This window comes from Crotalus tigris, unplaced genomic scaffold, assembly GCF_016545835.1.
Source record: "Crotalus tigris isolate CLP2741 ecotype Arizona unplaced genomic scaffold, ASM1654583v1 scf7180000018684.1183181, whole genome shotgun sequence".
NCBI lineage: Eukaryota > Metazoa > Chordata > Lepidosauria > Squamata > Viperidae > Crotalus > Crotalus tigris.
The window spans coordinates 56,359-80,013 of record NW_024097145.1 but is presented as its reverse complement, the minus strand read 5'-3'; the positions used below and the strand labels follow the sequence as shown (position 1 = coordinate 80,013).

Sequence of the window (23,655 nt, the reverse complement as noted above, 5' to 3'; positions counted from 1 at the left end):
TCAAGCAGGAGACCCTGTAACTCTTTTACCATAGCAGACAACTTGTTATATTCACATTGAGCATATAAGAGAGATCTGAATCTGGACTTGGGTTTGGCTGGTCTAAAGAAAAGAAGAAATAGGGGAGACATGATAGCAGTATTCCAGTATTTGAGAGGCTGTCACAAAAAAGAGGGGGGTCACATTATTCACCAAAGCATCAGAGGGCAGGACAAGAAACAATGGTTGGAGAATGATCAAAGAGAGAAGCAACCTGGAATTAAGGAGATACTTCCTGACAGTGAGGACAATGAACCAGTGGAACAGCTTGCCACCAGAAATCGTGGGCGCTCCGACAATGGAGATTTTTAAGAAGAGACTAGACAGTCACTTGTCTGAGATGGTATAGGTTCTCCTGCTTGAGCAGGGGGCTGGACTAGAAGACCTCCAAGATCCCTTCCAGCTCTATTCTATTTAATTCAAGGTGCTTCAACTGGACTTTCTTGTTTTTAATAATAATAACAGTACAGTTGGAAGGGACCTTGGAGGTCATCTAGTCCAACCCCCTGCTCAGGCAGGAAACCCTATACCATTTCGGACAAATGGCTGTCCAGTCTCTTCTTAAAAACCTCCAGTGTTGGAGCATTCACCGCTTCTGGAGGCAGGTTGTTCCACTGGTTAATTGTTCTAACTATCAGGAAGTTTCTCCTTAGTTCTAGGTTGCTTCTCTCCTTGCTTAGTTTCCACCTGTTGCTTCTTGTCCTGCCTTCAGGTGCTTTGGAGAATAGCTTGGCTCCCTCTTCTTTGGGGCAACCCCTGAGATATTGGAACACTGCTATCATGTCCCCCCTCATCCTTCTCTTCACTAAATTAGACATACCCAATTCCAGCAATCGTTCTTTATATGCTTTAGCCTCCAGTCCCCTAATTATCCTTGTTGCTCTTCTCGGTACTCTTTCTAGAGTCTCAACATCTTTTTTACATCGTGGTGACCAACACTGGATGCCGTATTCCAAGTGTGGCCTTACCAAGGCCTTGTAAAGTGGTATTAACCCTTCACGTGATCTTGATTCTATCCCTCTATTAATGCAGCCTAGCACTGTGTTGGCTTTTTTGGCAGCTGCAGCACACGGCTGGCTCATATCTAAGTGATTGTCCACTAGGACTCCGAGGTCCCTCTCACAGTCACAGTCACAGTTTCTTTGAAGACGTTTCGCTTCTCATCCAAGAAGCTTCTTCAGCTCTGAACTGATGGTGGGGGATGGAAGGATTTATATTCCTTGCAGACAGCTGGTCATTTGCCTTCTTTTAGAGAGTCGTTGAGGCCACTTGGAGGTTTGTCTGTGTCTTCAGGGTCACCTCAGCAGTGCAAATGGGTGTGGAACCTTCTTGGCTGCAGGATGCTTTCGGCTTTGTTCTGGAAATCTGTTCAGACTCCCCCACCATTCGAAGGGTGTCTATCCCAAAGTGCATAGCTAAAAGTCTATAACATTTGACATTGAGGACACAGATCAACCTCCAAGTGGCCTCAACGACCAAATGACCAGCTGTCTGCAAGGAGCATCAATCCTTCCATTCCCCACCATCCGGTCAAGGCTGAGAAGTGAAACGTCTTCAAAGAAAGACGAAATCCAGTTGCCTCTTGAAAAAGCACATTTAGGACAGCCATGACCTGGATGACGGAGAACCTTCCATAGATATATAAGGTCTCCTGATTGGATAGCAGGTTGGAATAGAAACCCATGTGTCTGATGGTGTCTCTGCAAACATCCTGAAAAAAGAGGAGTGGTCCTGAAGAACCGCGGAGGAAAGGAAGGACAGGGTGAGCTCTTCCCTCTGCGTTTTCCATGTCTTTTGTACCACATTCAGCGAGGCATGGACAGAAACCAGCCAAGAGCTGAAGGCAAACAGAGCTCCAGTCCCATCAGAGCACCCAACGGTTGTCCTTGCTAATTCTTGCAAAGGCTCCCTTAATTGAGGGGAAACGGCCCTCGCCAGCTGCCGAGGCCGGGAAGCAGATTTTTGTACAAAAATACTGCACTGAGGCTGCAAGTCGGAGCCACGGAGAACAATTTCTTTCTTTTTTCTTTTTCTCTTTTTTTGCTAAAGCAATACCTCAAGTAAGTCTAAGAGACTTTGAAGGAGGAAAAAGTCATCACAATTCATCAGTGATTCTCACTGCATAGAATTCAGTGTCTCTGGGCAGCTTTTACTACAGGATAATGTAAAAATAGCCCTCTGCGTGAACCGATAAACAGATGGCGGATCCAATCATTACATAGAATGGATGTCAGGCAGCCGGCCTCCTTAGCCCAGAGCTCAAGAGAAGATCCAGGTTGTCAAGGTCCTCCAGAACGCCATCACTGTGGGGTCCTTGGTGCTCTCGGAGCTTGGGTGCTTCTTTACATAAGTTTCAGGACCTAAGTAGGTAATATCTTCAGGGGGAGGAGGAGGAGGAGGAGGAGGAGGGGGAGGGGGAGGAGGAGAAGGAGGACTGTGGAGTGCTTGGTGCTTTCTGAGTGTGGCTGTTTTCTTGCAGACAATTCATGACCCAACTAGGTAAATCTTCAGGGCTAGAAGGGAGAGGGATTTGTAAAGAGGAGGAGGGGTGGGGTGGGGTCCTGGGTTCTCTCTGAGCTTGGTGGTTTTCTTGCTGACATTTCACTACCCAACTAGCACTGATGACGTTACCTAGTTGGGTCGTGAAATATCTGCAATAAGACAACCAAGCTCAGAGAGCAAGGACCCCACAGTCGTTCTCCTCCTCCTGCTCCTCCTCCTTCTCCTCCTCTTCCTCCTCCTCCTCCTCTTCCTCCTCCTCCTCCTCCTCCTCCTCCTCCTCCTCCTCCTCCTCCTCCTCCATACCGCACACCTCTCTCCCTCCTAGCACTGATGATGTTATCTAGTTGGCCATGAAACGTCTGCAAGTAAACCACCAAGCAGAGACCATCAAAGACCCCACAGACCACCTCCTCATCCTCATCCTCCTCTCTCTCTCCTAGCACTGATGAGGTTACCTAGTTGGGTCATCAAATGTCTACAAGTAAACAACCAAGCTCAGAGAGCACCAAGGGTCCCACAGTTCTCCTCCTCCTCCTCCTCCATCATCATCATACTGCACATCTCCCTCCCTCCTAGCACTGATGAGTTTACCTAATTGGTCATGAAACATCTGCAAATAAACAACCAAGCTCAGAGAGCACCAAGGACCCCACGGTTCTCCTCTTCTTCCTCCTCCTCCTCCTCCTCCTCCACACTGCACACTTCTCTCCCTCCTAGCACTGATGACATTACCTAGTTGGATGATGAAACATCTGCAAGTAAACAATCCAGCTCAAAGAGTACCAAGGATCTTACAATGCAACCCTGAGCTACTAATATTCTCTTCTGCCAGTACCACATATGGGTGTGAAACACTTCGTAAAGTATTTAAATGGGAGAAATTTGCATGTAAGCAAACCTCTACCAAGAAGCGACTTTTTTTTTTTTTTTGCACAAATGCTTACCAAATGCTTTGTAGCCTGCTGCCTTAACCACTAGCCCAGGGGTAGGCAACCTTGGCTCTTTTATGACTCGTGGACTTCAACTCCCAGAATTCCTGAGCCAGCCATGCTGAGGGGGAAAGGAGAGGTTTCCAAGCTGAGCCATGCTGGCTCAGGAATTCTGGGAGTTGAAGTTCACGAGTCATAAAAGAGCCAAGGTTGCTTACCCCTGCCTTAAACGTTCAGAGCATTAAAGAAGACTGTATTTCGCACGTGCCGTTCTCCATTTGCTAACCTGAAACTGCGCATGCTGTTGGTTCTCAGATAGGTAGGGTTGTTTTTTTTAAATAATGCAGTTCGTTCTGCTTACAGTAAAGCAATTGATTTTTATTTCCAGCTTCTGTTTTTCAGAGATGCCAAAAAGCTAAGATGCATTGCTCAGCTCTCTCCTTGACAGGGAAATGGTTGTAAAGTTGCTTCAGAAGAATTAAGGCCGCAGTTCAGGCTTAGCCACGGGATCCTCCGGTTTCAAAGAATTCGATATATTTCTATTTTTAAAAATGTGATTTTTGCTCTCCTTTAGAATTCCAGGAAGCGCTGAATATAATCTACAGGGTAGTCCTCGACTTACAACCACAGTGCAGCCCAAAATTTCTTTTTGTTTTTTGTTTTTTGTTTTTTTTGGTTTTTTTTTTTGGTATAGATTTTATTAGTTTTTATAGGGTTAGGAATAAGGTGGGGTTGGGGTTGAGATCTGGGTTAGGATTAGGGTTAGGGTTGGGGTTGGGTTTTTTCCAAATAACATTCTCAATATTTGGCAAACAGCATAATGTCTGGGTTCGTGTGTTTAACAAATAATAGATAATAGTTAATTATCATAAACAATATGTTAATTAATCACTCAATAGCCTTCTTGCTAATATATATTCAAAATTACAAATTGCATTCCTTTCTCTCTAACTCGTCTTTCTAGCCATTGATAGAAATTATCCCATGTTCTAAAATACCCTGAGTCTTCTTTCTCTTTTATCTTTAAAGTCAATCTGTCCATTTCCACACACTCTAGAATTTTCTTAATTAGTACTTCTTCAGCTGATAAATGTTCATTTTTCCAATGTTGGGCAAATACAATTCTTGCTGCCGTTAGTACGTGTATTATTAAATATCTGCAATCTTTCTCATAATTAGCTCCTATTATTCCTAACAAAAATCATTCTGGTTTAAGGTCTATTTGTTTTTTTAGTCATTTTCTCCAATCATAAATGTACAGGTAAAAGTGCTTTTTAAAAAAATCTGGCACAGAGATACTGTCTTTTCCATGGAACGTTGATCGACTTCGCTTGTATGTCACCAGAATTCCTGCCTGAGCAGGGGGCTGGACTAGAAGACCTCCAAGGTCCCTTCCAACTCTGTTATTCAGAGTGCCTCTTGCTTCCTTCCCCATTCCCATAAAATGATACAGGGGGAAACATGGAGACCCTGGTTTTGTTTTATTGCCTCTGACTCTGGAATAGCTTTCCCCACAAATATTGATCCACTCTGCCGCTGTCGGTTGCGTGTGTGTCACTAGTAATGGAGCACTTTAGGTGGGAAGTTTTGCCATGGAATTTTATCGGTTTTGTAATTGTATTGATTTTTATCTGTTGATACTTCCACGGTGGATGTTTTATGCTGTGTTACAGATGGCTTGGTAAACTGCCAGGGGTTCTTCCCAGTTGAAGAGAGCATAAATCTAAATAATAACAAATGAGGACCAGTTTGGTCTAGTGCAGGGGTAGGCAACCTTGGCTTTTTTATGACTCGTGGACTTCAACTCCCAGAATTCCTGAGCCAGCCATGCTGAGGGGAAAGGGAGAGTTTCCAAGCTGAACCATGCTGGCTCAGGAATTCTGGGAGTTGAAGTCCACCAGTCATAAAGCGGCCTAGGCCTAGGCCAGAGGTAGGCAACCTTGGCTCTTTTATGACTCGTAGACTTCAACTGCCAGAATTCCTGAGCCAGCATGGCTCAGTATGGAAACCTCTCCATGTCCCCTCAGCATGGCTGGCTCAGGAATTCTGGGAGTTGAAGTCCACGAGTCATAAAAGAGCCGAGGTTCTAGTGGTAAAGCTAGAGGTTCTAGTGGTAAAGGTCTAGTGGTAACGCCACCAGGCTAGAAAGCAGATCGTGAGTTCCAGTCCCACCTTAGGCAGGAAAACCAGCTGGGTAATTTTGGGCCAATCACCAGGAGACAATGAGTTCTAGTCCCGCCTTAGCCATGAAAGCCATTGGTGTGACCTTGGGCCAATCACTAGAAGACTGAAAGTTCTAGTCCTGCCTTAGACATGAAAACCAGGTGGGTGATTTGGGTCAATCACCAGGAGACTGTGAGTTGTAGTGCCCCCTTAGGCGTGACAGGTAGCTGGGTGACTTTGGGACAATCACCAGGAGACAGTGAGTTCTAGTCCCGCCTTAGGCATGAAAACCAGGTGGGTGATTTGGGTCAATCACCAGGAGACTGTGAGTTATAGTGCCCCCTTAGGCGTGACAGGTAGCTGGGTGACTTTGGGACAATCACCAGGAGACAGTGAGTTCTAGTCCCGCCTTAGCCATGAAAGCCATTGGTGTGACCTGGGGCCAATCACTAGGAGACTGAAAGTTCTAGTCCCGCCTTAGGCATGAAAACCAGGTGGGTGATTTGGGTCAATCACCAGGAGACTGTGAGTTATAGTGCCCCCTTAGGCATGACAGGTAGCTGGGTGATTTTGGGACAATCACCAGGAGACAGGGAATTATAGTTCCCCCCTTAGGCATGATAACCAGCTAAGTGACTTTGGGACAATCACCAAGAGATTGAGAATTCTAGTCCCGCCTTCAACATGAAAGCTAACTGGGTGACTCTGGGCCAATTGCCAGGAGATGGTGAGTTCTAGCCCTCCCTTAGCCATGAAAGTCAATTGGGTGACTTTACACCAGTCCCTCTCCCTCAGCCCAGCCCACCTCATAAGGTTGTTGTTATGGGAAAAATAGGAGGAAGGCATGTTGGATATGTTCACCCCCTTGAGTTATTCATATAAATAATAAAAGGCGGGATATACATATAAATAATCTAATAAAATGTTTAAAAAATGATGACAATCCTGATGGCTTTTGTGTGGTTTTTTTTTTTTTTTTTTTTTTTTTTTGCCTTTCAACAGGATCCAGCAGCAGCCTCCATCTCGGACAGAGACTGTGATACGAGAGAGGGTGAGACTGTAGCCATGAACTACAAACCATCTCCTCTGCAAGTCAAACTAGGTAAGTCCTGGCCGAAGAACTACTAGAGCAGGGGTCTTCAAACTTGGCCCTTTTATGACTTGTGGACTTCAACTCCCAGAATTCCTCAGCCAGGCACGCGTGCCTGGCTGAGGAATTCTGGGAGTTGAAGTCCACAAGTCATAAAAGGGCCAGGTTTGAAGACCCCTGTACTAGAGGTTTGCAATTTCTCCCTGTAGCCCTTTGCATACATATTGTCCTACATGCATAGATACATATATCCTTCATGCTACTGGTAGTCCTTGACTTACGTCCGTAAGCAGGTGGCCCACCAGACCGATACAGTTTTATGACCTTTTTTTTTTTTTGCCATGGACAGCAAACATCACTGTTGTTAAATGAACTAGTTGTTTGCCATGGGCCGGTTTTGCCAAAAACGGTGAGTAAATGTGGTTTTTCATCAAAAATGGCGTACAATGTAGTCACATGATTGGTTGCTGCCTGCCCAAAATGTGGTTCCAGGACCGTGGTGACCCTTGGTCATCGGATCTTCAGAACCAGGTCGTAAGTACTCCTGGGGAGGTCCATGTAAACTTTGAACCATTAACTAAACGACCTGCCATAAATTGAGGACGACCTGTATTTCTTTTCCGGGGAAGTGGGATTATGCCAAATGGAGAAATGGTCAGTGAGAGAAATTAAAAGCCTGTGATAAGAAAATGAAACATAGCTCAACGTAACTAAAGGAGCCAGTTTGGGCTAGTCACGCAGGGGTAGGCAACCTTGGCTCTTTTATGACCTGTGGACTTCAACTCCCAGAATTCCTGAGCCAGCATGGCTCAGCTTGGAAACCTCTCCTTTTCCCCTCAGCATGGTTGGCTCAGGAATTCTGGGAGTTGAAGTCCACGAGTCATAAAAGAGCCAAGGTTGTCTACCCCTGGGCTAGTGGTTAAGGCAGCAGGCTACAAAGCAGGAGACCATAAGTTCTAGTCTCACCTTAGACATGAAAGCCCGCTGGGTGACTTGGAGCAAATTATCAAGAGATGGTGAATTCTAGCCCTGCATCATGCATAAAAGCCAGCTGCGTGACTTTGGACCAATCAGCACAAAACGGTGAGTTGTAATTCTGCCTTAGGCATGAAAGCCATCTGGGTGACTTTGGCATATTACCAGGAGACTGTGAGTTCTAGTCCTGCCTTGGGCATGAAAGCCAGCTGGGTGATTTTGAGCCAATCACCAGGAGACTGAGTTCTAGTCCTGCCATAGGCATGAAAGCCAGCTGAGTGATTTTGAGCCAATCACCAGGAGACTGTGAGTTCTAGTCCTGCCTTAGGCGTGAAAGCCAGCTGAGTGATTTTGGTGAATCACCAGGAGATGGTGAGTTCTAGTCCTGCCTTAGGCACAAAAGCCAGCTGGGTGATTTTGGGCCAATCACCAGGAGACAGTGAGTTTTAGTCCCGCCTTAGGCATAAAAACCAGTGGCATGAGTTTCTTAGATATATATATAAGAAGTATTTACGTGAAGTATTAATACCACTTTACAACGCCTTGGTAAGGCCACACTTGGAATCCTGCATCCAGTTTTGGTCACCACAATGTAAAAAAGATGTTGAGACTCTAGAAAGAGTACAGAGAAGAGCAACAAAGATGATTAGGGGACTGGAGGCAAAAGCATATAAGGAACAGTTGCTGGAATTGGGTATGTCTAGTTTAATGAAGAGAAGGACGAGGGGGGACATGATAGCAGTATCTCAGGGGCTGCCACAAAGAAGAGGGAGTCAAGCTATTTTCCAAAGCGCCTGAAGGCAGGACAAGAAGCAACAGATGGAAACTAACCAAAGAAAGAAGCAATCTAGAACTAAGGAGAAACTTCCTGACAGTTAGAACAATTAACCAGTGGAACAACCTGCCTCCAGAAGCAGTGACTGCTCCAACACTGGAGGTTTTAAAGAAGAAACTGGACAGCCATTTGTCCGAAATGGTATAGGGTTACCTGCCTGAGCAGGGGGTTGGACTTGATGACCTCCAAGGTCCCTTCCAACTTTTTATAATAATAATTATTGTTATTATTATTATACACCATATGTTTTTTGGTATATGAGCAAACCACCAGCATTTTGTTTTGAATCTGGTTTTTGCATTCAAACCACGCTCCTTCAATAGCCATTAATTCTGCTCGTTTTACCTACACACTTCGCATACTTCACCTCCGCTGCAGTCAACTTAACTTTTTATGTTTTTCCTCTGGTACCCAGCCTTCATTTCCATATATCAAAATGGTAGAAGCATGCTCTTACACACAGCTATTTTCGCTTCTGTCAACAAGCATTAATTCCTTGCAATAAATCTCATAACACCCATTACCGCTCTACCATCACTTGTGCATCGTCCCACTTCTCCCTCTATTTACCAAGGTGTATGAAATCATCTCGTTGCTCTAATTTTTCGTCACTTATATGTAAACGCGCATCCTTTCACTTCGTTTACCCTGTCAAACGTGCAGCCTCAGACTTTGATATATTCATTTTCAGATCCAGGCCTCTCATTTGCGTTATGCAATTTGCTTTAACAAATGCTGAAAACCGTTCAGTTCTTTAGATAGCATCTAAACTGTTATCAGCTGCATACAAAAAATGCACCTGTATTGATGTTCCCCAGCAACATGACAAAATGCCACTGTTTGATGTGTAAAATCCCTAATTGGATAGTGAATATTTGCCTCCAGGAGTTGTGGGTGCTCCAGCAGGGGAGGTGTCAACGCTGCAAATATTGTATATTCTTGCTTTTGACAATATGCAGAACTGTCTGGTATTTATGGGGTTAATACAGAGCAGAAAGGGGGTGGGGGTAAAGCCCGGGAAAGAAAGAGGAAGAAAACCTTTGACCTTCACACTAATTGGATAATGCGATATATGAGGGCTAATTTAGGGAGGGAACATGCTGATAATTTAACTGCTCAGAGGAAGAGAACTTAGATCCTAGCATCCCTCCGTTGTGCCTGTGCCGACATTTTGTAACAATAAAAGACTTTTAGGAAAATAATGCCTGGAAGTTCTTTGAAATGTTTCATTAGCCGGAACCATAACAGGAGGTTTTTAAGAAGAGACTGGACAGCCGTTTGTACAGAAAAGTTGATGGCCTCCTGCTTGAGCAGGGGGTTGGACTAGAAGACCTCCAAGGTCCACTTCCAGCTCTATTCTGATTGATTGATTGATTGATTGATTGATTGATTGATTGATATGGTATAGGGTCTCCTGCCTGAAGAGGGAGCTGGACTAGATGATCTCCAAGTCCCTTCTAGCTCTATTCTGATTGATTGAAATGATATAGGGTCTTCTGCTCAAGCAGGGGGTTGGACTAGAACAGGCATGTCAAACTGCTGGCCCACGGGCCAAATGCATCATGCCAAAACCGCGCCCACCCCATTGCCAGCAATGAGGGGAAAAGCCACGATACGTCACGTGACGTCATGTGATGTTGCAAGTTTGACATGGCTGGACTAGAAGATCTCCAAGGTCCCTTCCAAGTCTGACATTCTGTTATTCTCTTAACTGACCAGTGGAACAGCTTGCCTTCAGAAGTTCTGGGTGCTCCATCACTGGAAGTTTTTAAGAAGAGATTGGAGCACCATTTGCATGGAATGGTTGCCTCCTGCTTAAACAGGGGGTTGGAATAAATGACCTCCAAGGTCCCTTTCCACCTCTGTTTTTCTGTTATTTTGTTATATTTGACTAAGAGGGGGAAGAAGAAGTAATATAAGCCTTGGGGCTGGACTAGCCATGGAAAACAAACATCAATATAAATGGGCCTTGCTCTTTTGGAAAAGCAAATTTAAGTTCCTGCACTCGTGACCCCTGTCTTTGTAGCCTATTGTTGTGTTGCTGCCCGGGAACATCTTAGTGAGCTTGTAGGAATCCTGATTGGAGCAAGAAACCGATTGGAGCAAGAAATGGCAGCACTTGAGAAGATGAAAGAGCTTGGAGGCTTAGCAAAGAAAGAACATGTTGCAGTAGGAATCTGGCAGAGGCTATAATTCTCTGAGAAAGACTGGCCAACTGCATGTTGCAAGAAGATTAAAGAGTCTTGGCCGTTAGCTACGAATTTGTAGAAATAATTGAAACAAATGGGTATCAGCCTGTGAAGTTATGATAGAACATCTTCCAAGATTTAGTAAGCGCAGGGACAACTTCCCTGCTAATCCAAAAATGTTGCCATGAACAGCTACAACTAGATTGCAATGGACCTTGGACGTCTTGGAAAGGACACTCATGAGCTCATGAACCTAGTAGAATTTCATCCATCCCTCCAGTCCAATTATAGGATAATAGGATTGGAAGGGACCCTGGAGGTCCTCTAGTCCAGCCCCATGCTCAAGCAAGAAACTTTCTACCATTCCAGCAGTGTGCAGCAACAGCCAAAAAAGCTAATGCAATCCTGGGTTGTATAAACAGAGGCATAGAATCAAGATCATGCAAGGTATTAGTACCGCTTTATAAAGCCCTAGTAAGACCACACCTGGAATACTGCAGCCAATTTTGGTCACCATACCACAAAAAAGATGTTGAGAGCTTGGGAAAAAATGCAGAGAAGAGCAACTAAAATGATCAAAGGCCCGGAGACTAAAACATATGAAGAAGAGCTGCAGGACTTGGGTTTGGCTAATCTAAAGAAAAGAAGAAACAGGGGTGATATGATAGCAGTATTCCAGTATTTGAGGGGCTGCCACAAAGAAGAGGGGGTCAAGTTAGTCTCCAAGCCACCAGAGGAAAGGACAAGAAGCAATGGTTGGAAACACACCAAAGAGAGAAGCAACTGGAATTAAGGAGAAACTTCTTGACAGTGAGGACAGTTAACCGGTGGAACAGCTTGTTACCAGAAATTGTGGGTGCTTCATCACTGGAGGTTTTTAAGAAGAGACAAGACAGTCAATTGTCTGAGATGGTATAGGTCAGTGATGGCGAACCTTTTGGAGACCGAGTGCCCCAAAACGCCCCACCCCCGTTCCACCCCCCTGCCCGCCACCGCTCTGCCCCCTCATCCTCCCCCCTGCCTGCCCACAGGACCACTCACCACCTCCAGGGCCCACCACAGATCGCCCAGGCAGCCCAGCAGCGCTATGGCAGCCACACCCTCTGCCCGCGCCCTGCAGCATCAACTGCCTGATGGGGTGTGAGGGCAGAGTCTTGTCTACGCTGCCTGGCTACCATGTTCTTGGCTGCGCTGCTCCGTGTGGGCCACACTTGGGGGTGACTCTCCTTCGGGGGGCTGCTGGAGAGGAGGGGGTCGCAGGGGGAGGCAAGGCTGGGGCACAGGCACATGTGCCCACAGGGAGGGCTCCGAGTGCCGCCTCTGGCACCCGTGCCATAGGTTCGCCACCACTGGTATAGGTTCTCCTGCTTGAGCAGGGGGCTGGACTAGAAGACCTCCAAAGTCTAGTATTCTATTCTGTTCTATTCTATTCTATTCTATTCCATTCCATTACATTCAATTCCATTCCATTCCATTCCATTCCATATTTTCTATTCATTCCATTCCATTCCATTCCATATTTTCCATTCCATTCCATATTTTCTATTGATTCCATTCCATATTTTCTATTCATTCCATTCCATTCTATTCCATTCCATATTTTCTATTCATTCCATTCCATATTTTCTATTCCATTCCATATTTTCTATTCATTCCATTCCATATTTTCCATTCCATTCCATATTTTCTATTCATTCCATTCCATATTTTCTATTCTATTCCATTCCACTCCATATTTTCTATTCATTCCATTCCATTCCATATTTTCTATTCATTCCATTCCATATTTTCTATTCCATTCCATTCCATTCCATTCCATATTTTCTATTCATTCTATTCCATTCCATATTTTCTATTCCATTCCATATTTTCTCTTCCATTTCATATTTTCTATTCTATTCTATTCCATTCCATTCCATTGCATTCCATTCCATATTTTCTATTCATTCCATTCCATTCCATATTTTCCATTCCATTCCATATTTTCTATTCATTCCATTCCATATTTTCTATTCTATTCCATTCCATTCCATTCCACTCCAGTCTACTAAACTCCACTCCACTCCACTCTACTCTATTCACAAATGGTTGCAGGATCCAATCTGGGTCGGTCATGAGGACCAGAAGTTTAGTCTTCCAAACTTTCAGACTTGTGCTAGAGCCCATCCTCAGCGAACATCTTTCTCACCCGAATGTGTCAGAGAATGTCAGAGATAACCTCCCCTGAGGATGGGCTCCAGCAGGAGTCCGTATCCTGGGGAGACAAAACCACTGGTCCCCGTGACCGACCCAGATAGGATCCTGCAACATTATCCCGGGACACGTAGATTCTCCTTCATTCGTCAGACAAATGGTTGTCCAGCGTCTTCTTGAAAATCTCCAGGGAAGGAGCACCCATACTGTGATGGAGGCAAGCCATCCCACTGATGAATCAATGAATCCAAAATTAATGAATTAACCCAGAATTAATTCTGAAGGCCAGCCGTTCCGCTGATTAATTTAAAGACCAGAAAGCCAAACGAGATGACTGGAGGGGAAAAACGGGCTTCGAAAATGGGGCTGACGGAAGAAGACAGGACCCCTATTTAAATTATCCGAGTGATAGACCAGTACAGGGAAGTCCTCGACTTACGACCACAATTGAGCCCAACATTCCTGTGGCTAAACAAGATAGCTGTGAAGTGAATTTTGCCCCATTTTATGACCTGTCTTGCCACACTTGTTAAGCGAATCGCTGCAGTTGTTAAGTTAGTCACACAGTTGTTGAGTGAATTTGGCTTCCCCCCATTGACTTTGCTTGTCAGGAGGTCGCAAATGGAGGATCACGTGACCCCGGGACACTGCAACCGTCGTAAATCTGAGCCAGTTGCCAAGCCTCTGAATTTTGATCACGTGACCACGGGGATGCTGCAACGGTCGTAAGTGTGAAAAAATGGCCGTGTTTCAGTGACGTTGTAACTTTGAGCGGTCACTAAACGAGTGATTGTAAGCCGAGGACTACCCGTAGCTTGACATATATTCTACTACAAAACGATTGGGGAGGGCAATGTGCTTAACCAACCTGTGGCAAGATTGATCCATGTCATCTTTAAATTCAATTGTGTCCCAGTTGGAAATAAAGATATTTACTCAACGAAGGAACAGCATGGAGGCCTCTTATACAGCTCTTTGAAAAATAAGAAAGAACATTGGAAAGTTCATGATCTAATGCAGTGTTTCTCAACCTTGACAATTTTAAGGCATGTGGACTTCAACTCCCAGAATTCCACAGCCAGCGTTGCTGGCTGTGGAATTCTGGGAGTTGAAGTCCACATGTCTTAAAACTGTCAAGGTTGAGAAACACTGATCTAATGTGAGTTAAATAGAATAAAGATATGGTGGGCGGACTTTTTATTGGGATATAACAGTGATGGCGAACCTTTTAGAGACCGAGTGCCCAAACTGCAACCCAAAACCCACTTATTTATCGCCGGGTGCCAGGTGGGCATGGCCTACTGGATGGGCGTGGCTGTGGTGGTCATGGCAGACTGGATGGGTGTGGGCAAGGTGGGCGTGATCACCTCGATGTTGCTCGTGGGAAGGGACGCCTGTGGGGGCCGGGCAGGGTTGGGGGAGATCCAGGGGGGTCTCTGGCAGGTGGGGCGGTGGGCAGGAGCCTCGTCCTGGAGGGGTAAAGCGAGGCAAGGCAGGGCAGGGGTGCCATTGTCACAGGGCAAGGCAGGCAGGGGCTGGGGCGGCTGCTGCTTGACACCATCGGCCCCCGCACACAGAGGCCAGCGAGCTCATGGGTGCTGGGATGCATCCGGCCATGTGGGACCTCGGCGAGTTAGCGGGCAGTTGGTTGAAGAGGGACAGTTGCCATCTCCGGGGCATGGCGCATGTGCCCACAGAGAGGGCTCTGTGTGCCGCCTCTGGCACGCGTGCCATAGGTTCGCCACCACTGGGATATAAGAATGGAAGGATACGGCTGTTCAAAAGGAAGAGAAGCGATGGGAAGAGGGGAAGATTTATATTGTATTTTAACGCCAACTCAGAAATGCGAGGGATAAGTTGTCTAAGAAAGGAGAGGAAGAACAAAGAAAAGCAGGACTATTGAGGGTGGCTATTCTTGCCCACCCAGCCGGGGAGAAAATGTGAATAACGCTTTCCAAATAGAAACTGTAGAACTTTTAAAGAGGCACGAAGCCATGGTGACGGGCGAGTTCTGTTAAGAAAAGATCAGTTAGAAGGCTGGCTTTATCCAGAAATTCCTGCCTTTCGGTTTGCTCTTCCAGAAGCTGAACCCAAAGGGGCTTTTTTTTTTTTTTCCAAAAGGCAAATAGACTTTGTTGTTGTTGTTTTTTTCCTTTGAAAACATTTCGTTTCTCCTCCCAAAAAAAGCTTCTTCAACTCGGAAAGCGAAATGTTTTCAGAGGGAAAAAACAAACAAACAAGTCCAGTTGCCTTTTGAGAAATATAGACTTTTAGGGAAACTATGACCTGGAAGATTGAGAATCTCCATAGACGTTCAGAAGTTGGAACAAAACCATAGAAGGATGGGCTCCGTAGTCACTAGAGAACATGCCTTAAGTAGCAGGAATGTCAGAGCAGAGGGACATATGTTGTAGGAGATAACCAGGCTGAGCCCAAGGGGTCAAACGAGTCATGAGTCCAGCTTATCTTGAATGCCTTTCTTGTTGTTGTTAGTTGTGAAGCCGTGTCTCACCCATCACGACCCCATGGACAACATTCCTCCAGGCCTTCCTGTCCTCTACCATCTTCTGGAGGCCCTTGAAGCTCACGCTTACTCCTTCAGTGACTCCATCTGGCCACCTCATTCTCTGTCGTCCCCTTCTTCTATTGCCCTCCATCTTTCCCAGCATTAGGCTCTTCTCCAGTGAGTCCTTCCTTCTCATAAGGTGGCCAAAGTATCTGAGTTTCAACTTCAGGATATGATGCCTTTCTTATCTCCCGCTTATTTCCCTGGACTGTTAGTTGGCCAGATTCTTCTGGCGAACTTAAGCTTGCAATAAATCTTTATGCCCATTTGAACTGCCTGAATCCCCTGATTTCCCCACCGCTTGACAGTTTGTGCTGGAGTTACTGGTTTTAGGGAAAACTGAGTCTGGATGAGTGAATGACTTGGGCTTCAGAACAAGTGGAAGCTACAGGGAGTCCTTGCTTAACAAATGGCCATGTAGCTGATAAAGGAAGGCACTGGGAGGGGAGTCCTGGAAAAGGACGAGCCACAGATCTATGCTTTCCACTACAGCTGGTCCTCGACTTACAACAGTTTGTTTAGTGACTGTTCTAAGTTGTGACCGTTTTTCACACTTAACGACCATTGCAGCATCCCCATGGTCACGTGATCAAAATTCAGGGAAGAGGTTGGAAGAAGACCACCGTCTCTCTCTCTCTCTCTCACACACACACACACATACACACCACCCTCACCCTCACCGGGTGACAAACAGAGTGGACACAGGGAGGGGGCATTTTACAAGTTGGGTATGTGCAAAGGCAGAAATTGTGCTGCAGGGCTGCTAGTGGTCCAGGCTGTGCCGTGCCACAACCCTGGCCTGGTTCCAAACTGGGAGACCTTCTTTCGAGCAGTCAACTTGGACAGCCCCCCCCCACTTTCCCCCCCCCCGCTTGGCAACTGGCTTCTATTTATGACGGTCGCAGTGTCCTTGAGGGGTCACGCGATCCCCCCCCCTTTTTTTTGCAACCTTCTGACCAGCAAAGTCAATGGGGGGAAAGCTAGTTTTGCTTAACAGCCATGTGACTCGCTTAACGACCACGGCGATTCACTTAACCAGTGTGGCAAAAGGAAGGTCATAAACTGGGGCAAAGCTCACTTAACAGCCGTCCAGAAATGTTGGGCTAGTTGTGGCCATAAGTCAAGGACTGCCTGGGCCCACTGTGGTTTTAAATTGAGAACTACCATAGACATCTGTCTCTGGCATAGACACAGAGACAGAAATAAGAGTTTTTTATTTATTTATTTATTTATTTAATAGACGGAATATCATACAGGGCCTTGCAATAGATATGAACATTTCGCCTAGATTAGTAAAACCCAATAAAATATAAAAGTTACATGGATCGATGTTCCAATACCAATGTCTAGTAGGCCATCTAACCATTGAAGCGTGGCATCTTTTACATGTAAAAAAAAAAAATCAGACACTGGACCAGTCACAATGAGATCTATCATTTGTTTGGCTAAAGCAGTGCTTCTCAAATAGTGGGGCGCGCCCCCCGGGGGGGCGCGAGGCTCCATAAAGGGGAGCTCGTTTGACTTCGGCAAATACTGTCATATTGAATTTCTAGATCGGATCATCCGACTCACTCGCAAGCGGCAGCCCGACGCAGAGGACAACATGACCGCCAACGCATGTGACACATGCAAAGGACCCGATTGGATAGAAATGATGCTCTATCCTGATTGGCCAAACCCGCCCGTGTAACTTTTAGACCCGGAAATCGGTCCTCTGTACAGAAAAAAATTTTTTACAGTCATGCGGGGGGCGCGAAATGTTTTCTTCTTCCTAGGGGGGCATGACAGAAAATAATTGAGAAGCACTGGGCTAAAGGAATAGCAACAGCTGGCAACCAGACTGCTCTGTACACATTCCTGGCTTTCAAAATACATGGCAATGAAAATGTCTCTGCCTCTTTCTATCTCTATCATCTCTCTAGCTAGCTAGCTAGCTATGTCTGTCTCTGTCTCTATCTTTATCTCTCTTGTCATTTAGGCCTTGAAATGGTCTGGTTTTTGTTTTCATTTCAAACCTAAATGACCAGAGATATAGAGAAAGATAGAGATAGAGTTAGAAATAGATAGATAGATAGATAGATAGATAGATAGATAGATAGACAGACAGACAGACAGACAGACAGACAGACAATTAAAGATGTAGTAATTTTGACCATGGAGAACTCTCACTAATGTTTAAGTAAGTAACATTAACAAGAGTTGGAGGAACCTTGGAGATCTTCTAGTCCAACCCCCTGCTCAAGAAGGAGATCCTATACCATTTCAGTCAACTGGCTGTCCAGTCTTTTCTTAAAAACCTCCAGTGATGGAGCACCTATAACTTCCAACTGCAAGCTGTTCCATTGGTTAATCGTTCTCACTGTCAGGAAATTTCTCCTTAGTTCTAGTTGCTTCTCTCCTTAGTTTCCATCCATTGTTTCTTGTCTTGCCTTCTAGTGCTTTGGAGAATAGGTTGACCCCCTCCTCTTCTTTGTTCCAGCCCCTCAAATATAGGGACACTGCTATCATGTCACTCCCTAATCCTTTTCTTGGTTAGACTGGCTACCTTTATCCAATTCCTGCGATCATTCTTTGTATGTTTTAGCTTCGTATGTTTTTGCTTGGATGCTGCCTCTGCCTTAACTTCCCACCTCTGAAATGAGACCATGAATAATTAACAGGGCAGCTACGCTCTGAAGATCTATAATTAAGCCCCAGTTTGTGGCCAAAGGCTAAACCAAGGAAGGAAAGAATGAAGCTGATTTTAGTTCATTTCCATGAAGGCAGGGGGGGGGGGGAGGAGAAGCGAGTAGACAGAGGAGGCAGAGCACTGCGGAGCTATCTGCTGGAAGATCAGTAGAAGGGGGGGATGTTTCAAACCACCGTGGTGCACACAGACACACAAAGCTCTTTAGATGTAGCTTCATGCATTCTCCCCCACCCCCTATCCCTGCATACCCACCCCAGTTTGAGAAAGCAATAAAGGCGACACAAAGATGTACAAAACCATTATCTGAGCTGCGATGTCTCTTAAACATTTAATACAGTGATGGCGAACCTTTTAGAGACCGAATGCCCAAACTGCAATCCAAAACCCACTTATGCATCATCGAGTGCCAGGTGAGTGTGGCCCATTGGGTGGACGTGGCCCATTGGGTGGGTGTGGCCCATTAGGTGGACGTGGCTGCAGTGATAACGGCAGACTCGGTGGGACTAAAAAGTTCAATCAATTAATTCCAACTTTGCAAGATCTTTTTTTTCCAGCGAGGTTGAAATTGGCGGATTGAACCTTTTTTTTTTTTTGCACATGGCGGCGGAGGCCTAAAGCGAAAAGGTTTTAAAAACCCAGCTGAAGGCCTAGGACTGGGGCGATGGCGCGCGTGCCCACAGAGAGGGCTCTGAGTGCCACCTCTGGCACCCGTGCTATAGGTTTGCCACTACTGATTTAACGTATTATGAGAACATAACAGAAGAGAAGTAAACATATAAATATAAATCTTCTTGTTGTTGTACCATATCCGTTATCGGATGTTGGCGATCCTGTTTTTATCAGCAGCCGCACGAAAAAGTGCTGCTGAGTTTTGTCCAAACCGGTCCCTTAGATTTTGAAGCCACGATGTTCTTCTTCTGCCTGGACCTCGTTTGCCTTCAATCTTTCCCTGGAGGATTAAATGGAGTATGCCGTATTTTTCTGGGTGTCGCATCACATGTCCAAAATATTCTAATTTTCGTTTTTTAATTGTTTTGATGATTTCCCTTGGCTTTTCCAGGCGGCTTATCACCTCCTCATTTTTGATCTTGTCAACCCAGCTTATATGTAACAGCCGCCTGTAAATCCACATTTCAGATGCATCTACAGGTGGCCTTCTGTCAGAGACCAACTCTCTACTCCATAGAACAAGATAGAAAAAATATAGCATCTGACAAGCCTGATTTTCAGTCTTAAGCTTATGTCGTGACTGCAGAAGACCTTTTTCATTTTGAAGAATGCTGTTCGAGCTTTTTCTATCCTTGTCTTTACTTCAACAGTCATGTCCCAGCTTTCATGTAAATTAGAACCGAGGTGCGTGATCCTTTCAACTTTTTCTAGTGGTATTCCTTCTGAATTTATTGGTGGTAAATCAACGGGTTGTTTGGTGATGACCATGATCTTGGTTTTTGAGGTGTTAAACTTCAAGCCGTATTTTTCAGATATTTCTGTGACTCTGTTGATGAGGAGCTGAAGGTCTTCATGCTTACTGGCAAGCAGAACTGTATCATCAGCGTATCTTAAGTTGTTGATCCAAACACCGTTTACTTTGATGCCAGCGTCGATGTTCTCCAGTGCCTCATTGAAGATTGACTCAGAGTAGATATTGAACAACAGTGGAGACAGAATACATCCCTGTCTGACCCGTCTTCTTATTTCTGCATCAGCTGAGTATTTTTGGCCTAGTCTCACATTTGCTACCTGATGCCAATACAGATTCTTTATTATTTGGATGTCTTTGTCATCTAGTCCCCCTTGCTTCAGGATTTCTAATAGTTTGCTGGGTCTTATTTTATCAAAAGCTTTTTCGAAATCAATGAAGCACATGTAAACACTGTGATTGACATCTCTACAACGCTGTACAAGAACCTGAATGCTGAACAGCGCATCTCGTATACCAAGATTGTTTCTGAAACCAAATTGTGTGTTACCTAGACGCTCTTCAATTTTGTTGCATATCCTTGTGTGAATTACTCTCAGGAATATTTTCAGGGCATAATAAATATATTTATAAATATAAACGTATATGTCTAAACAGTCCTCAATTTACGACAGTTCGTTTATTGACTGTTCAAAGTTACAACAGCACAGAAAAAGTGGATATGCCCATTTTTTCATACTTAGGACTGTTGCCAGCATCACATGATCAAAATTCCAATGTTTGGCAAACGACTCGCATTTATGACGGTTGCAATGTCCCTGTATCATATCATCCCCTTTTGTCCTCAACTTACGACCACCATAGAACCCCAAATTTCTGTTGCTAGGCAAAACGGTTGTTAAGTAGATTTTACCCCATTTTTACGACCTTTCTTGCCACAGTTGTTAAGTAAGTCGATGCAGCTGTTACGTTAGGAACACGTTAAATGAATCGGGCTTCCCCATTAACTTTGCTCGTCAGGGGGTCACAAAAGGGGGTCACATGATCCCAGGATACTTCAAACAATATAAATACATGCCAGTTGTCACTTTTGATCAGGTGACCACAAGGAGGCTGCAGTGGTCGTAAGTGTGAGAAACGATCCTAAGTCCCTTTTTTCAGCGCTGTTGTAACTTCAGATGGTCACTAAACAAACTGCTGTAAGTTGAGGACCATTTCTATGGCCTGGCCTGATGAAGCCGTATAGCAGAGGCCTTCAAGCTTGGCCCTTTTATGACTTGTGGACTTCAACTTCCAATATCTCAGGGGCTGCCCCAAAGAAGAGGAAGTCAAGCTATTCTCCAAAGCGCCTGAAGGCAGGACAAGAAGCAACGGATGGAAACTAATCAAGGAGAGAAGCAACCTAGAACTAAGGAGAAACTTCCTGACAGTGAGAACAATTAACCAGTGGAACAGCCTGCCTCCAGAAGCAGTAAATGCTCCAACACTGGAAGTTTTTAAGAAGAGACTGGACAGCCATTTGTCTGAAATGGTATAGGGTTTCCTACCTGAGCAGGGGGTTGGACTAGATGACCTCCAAAATCCCTTCCAATTTTATTATTATTACTATTATGCTTATTATTAACTCCCAGAATTCCTTAGCCAGCATGCCTGGCTGAGGAATTCTGGGAGTTGAAGTCCACAAGTCATAAAAGGGCCAAGTTTGGAGACCCCTGCTCCCATCTCTTGATATTTTCTTGCCCGCAACGAGCAACAAGAGATAAAGAGAAGATGGTGAGGTGGCTTACTCAGAGTCAAAACCGTGAGTGCTGCAGCGGCCACATATCCTAGTGAACGGATGCCTGTTGCAAACGCTTTTTAAGAACTTTTTAATGGTTCTTCAAAGGCAGGAAATCCAAAGGCTTCCATCTTCATTTGGCTCCTTTCAATAAGCAAAGAGGGGAAGGGCAAGGAAGCCCTGAAGACGAATGGACCCAGGTAATCTCCCTACCTGTTGTTCTATCGATTTGCTTCTGCAGACGGATGCCGGAGGGGGCTTCCATTTCTTCTCCAGGAATGCAATCCTTCAGAACGTGATTTTATTGCTGCTCTTTCTTTCTTTCTTTCTTTCTTTCTTTCTTTCTTTCTTTCTTTCTTTCTTTCTTCCTTCCTTCCTTCCTTCCTTCCTTCCTTCCTTCCTTCCTTCCTTCCTTTCACTTAGCAACAGAAATATTGGGCTTAGTTGTGGTCGTAACTCAAGGACTACCTGTAATAGAAAAATTAGATGTGAACAGTAACATCATGACAGACATTTCTTGACCTCTGTTTGCTCCCCTCCTCCAACACAACCTGGAATACATTTTTGGCTGTGCCGTTGGAGATCCTTCTGGGCCACAAGTTGCCCATCCTGGTTTATGTCACAAATAACCCCCAAGACGTGATGTCGCTCACTTCCTGTTAACTGTATTTGCTTTCCCCGGAGCAAACTCTGGCTAATATGGCCTTGCAGTTGGCTTCCATACGAGAGGTCGTCTGCCTAACTCTCTTTCTCGATGTCTTGTCTTTCTCCTGCAGAGAAACAGCGAGAGCTGGCTCGGAAGGGGTCCCTGAAAAATGGCACCATGGGGAGCCCGGTTAACCAGCAACCCAAGAAGACTAACGTCATGGCTCGAACAAGGTGGCTGCTTCTTCCTCGTGAGATGCTTTGTGTGCCTACAACAATGTTTCTCAACTTTGGCAGCGTTAAGAGGGATGGACTTCAACTCCCAGAATTTCCCAGTCCACACATTGAATTGTGAAGTCCGCACAGTTCCACCTATATGGACTCCACCGTTCCAACTGTGTGGACTCCACCATTCCAACTGTGTGGACTCCACCTTTCAAATTGTGTGGACTCCACCATTCCACCTGTGTGGACTCCACCTTTCAAATTGTGTGGACTCCACCATTCCACCTGTGTGGACTCCACCTTTCAAATTGTGTGGACTCCACCGTTCAAATTGTGTGGACTCCACCGTTCCATCTGTGTGGACTCCACCATTCAAATTGTGTGGACTCCACCGTTCTACCTGTGTGGACTCCACCGTTCCACCTGTGTGGACTCCACCATTCAAATTGTGTGGACTCCACCGTTCCACCTGTGTGGACTCCACCGTTCCACCTGTGTGGACTCCACCATTCAAATTTTGTGAACTCCACCGTTCCACCTGTGTGGACTCCACCGCTCCACCTGTGTGGACTCCACCGCTCCACCTGTGTGGACTCCACCATTCAAATTGTGTGGACTCCACCGTTTCACCTGTGTGGACTCCACCGCTCCACCTGTGTGGACTCCACCGTTCAAATTGTGTGGACTCCACCGTTCTACCTGTGTGGACTCCACAGTTCCACCTGTGTGGACTCCACCATTCAAATTGTGTAGACTCCACCGTTCCACCTGTGTGGACTCCACCGCTCCACCTGTATGGACTCCACCGTTCAAACTGTGTGGACTCCACTGTTCAAATTGTGTGGACTCCACCGTTGCAAACTGTGTCGACTCCGCCGTTCAAACTGTGTGGACTCCACTGTTCCAACTATGAAGTCTGGGAGTTGAAGTCCACACATTGAACTGTGTGTAAAACAAAATTATTCTCCTTACTTTTGTTTTTCTATTCTATGGTGTTGACCATTAGAGGCAACAGCTGCAGCACAGGAGGGCAAAGCTTTGGGACCTTAACTTGGAAGGCATGGATGCAGATCCTCATTCTGCTGAGAAAATATCATCTATTTAGCCCAGAGGTCTCTCCAACCTTGGCAACTTTTAAGACCTGTGGACTTCACCTCCCAGCATTCCACAGCCAGCTCTGCTCTGCTGGTTGCAGAACGCTAGGAGTTGAAGCCCACGCCTCTTTCAAGCTACCAAGGTTGAGAAACGCTGGTCTATTAGCAGGGCTTTTCAATCTTTTCACCCATTGTGCCACTTTTAGGATATGGCAACATCCGAGTACCACCAGTCGCCTAGCAAGGTGTCAAAAACTTGATGACCCAAAAAAAAAAAGGAAAAAAGTGATAAAGTACAGGTAGTCCTCGACTTACAACAGTTTG

At 45.4% G+C, this 23,655-nt stretch overlaps 1 protein-coding gene across 2 annotated transcripts in view; it reads left to right on the top strand.

Moving 5' to 3' along the window:
- FAM219A (family with sequence similarity 219 member A) overlaps positions 1 to 23,655 on the top strand; it is a 56,938-nt gene that overhangs the window by 19,172 nt on the left and 14,111 nt on the right. For both annotated transcript variants that reach the window (XM_039355381.1, XM_039355380.1), the window contains exons 2-3: positions 6,636 to 6,735; positions 22,144 to 22,246. In XM_039355381.1, the coding sequence (XP_039211315.1) occupies positions 6,636 to 6,735; positions 22,144 to 22,246 (203 nt within the window). The remainder of the gene's footprint in view (positions 1 to 6,635; positions 6,736 to 22,143; positions 22,247 to 23,655) is intronic.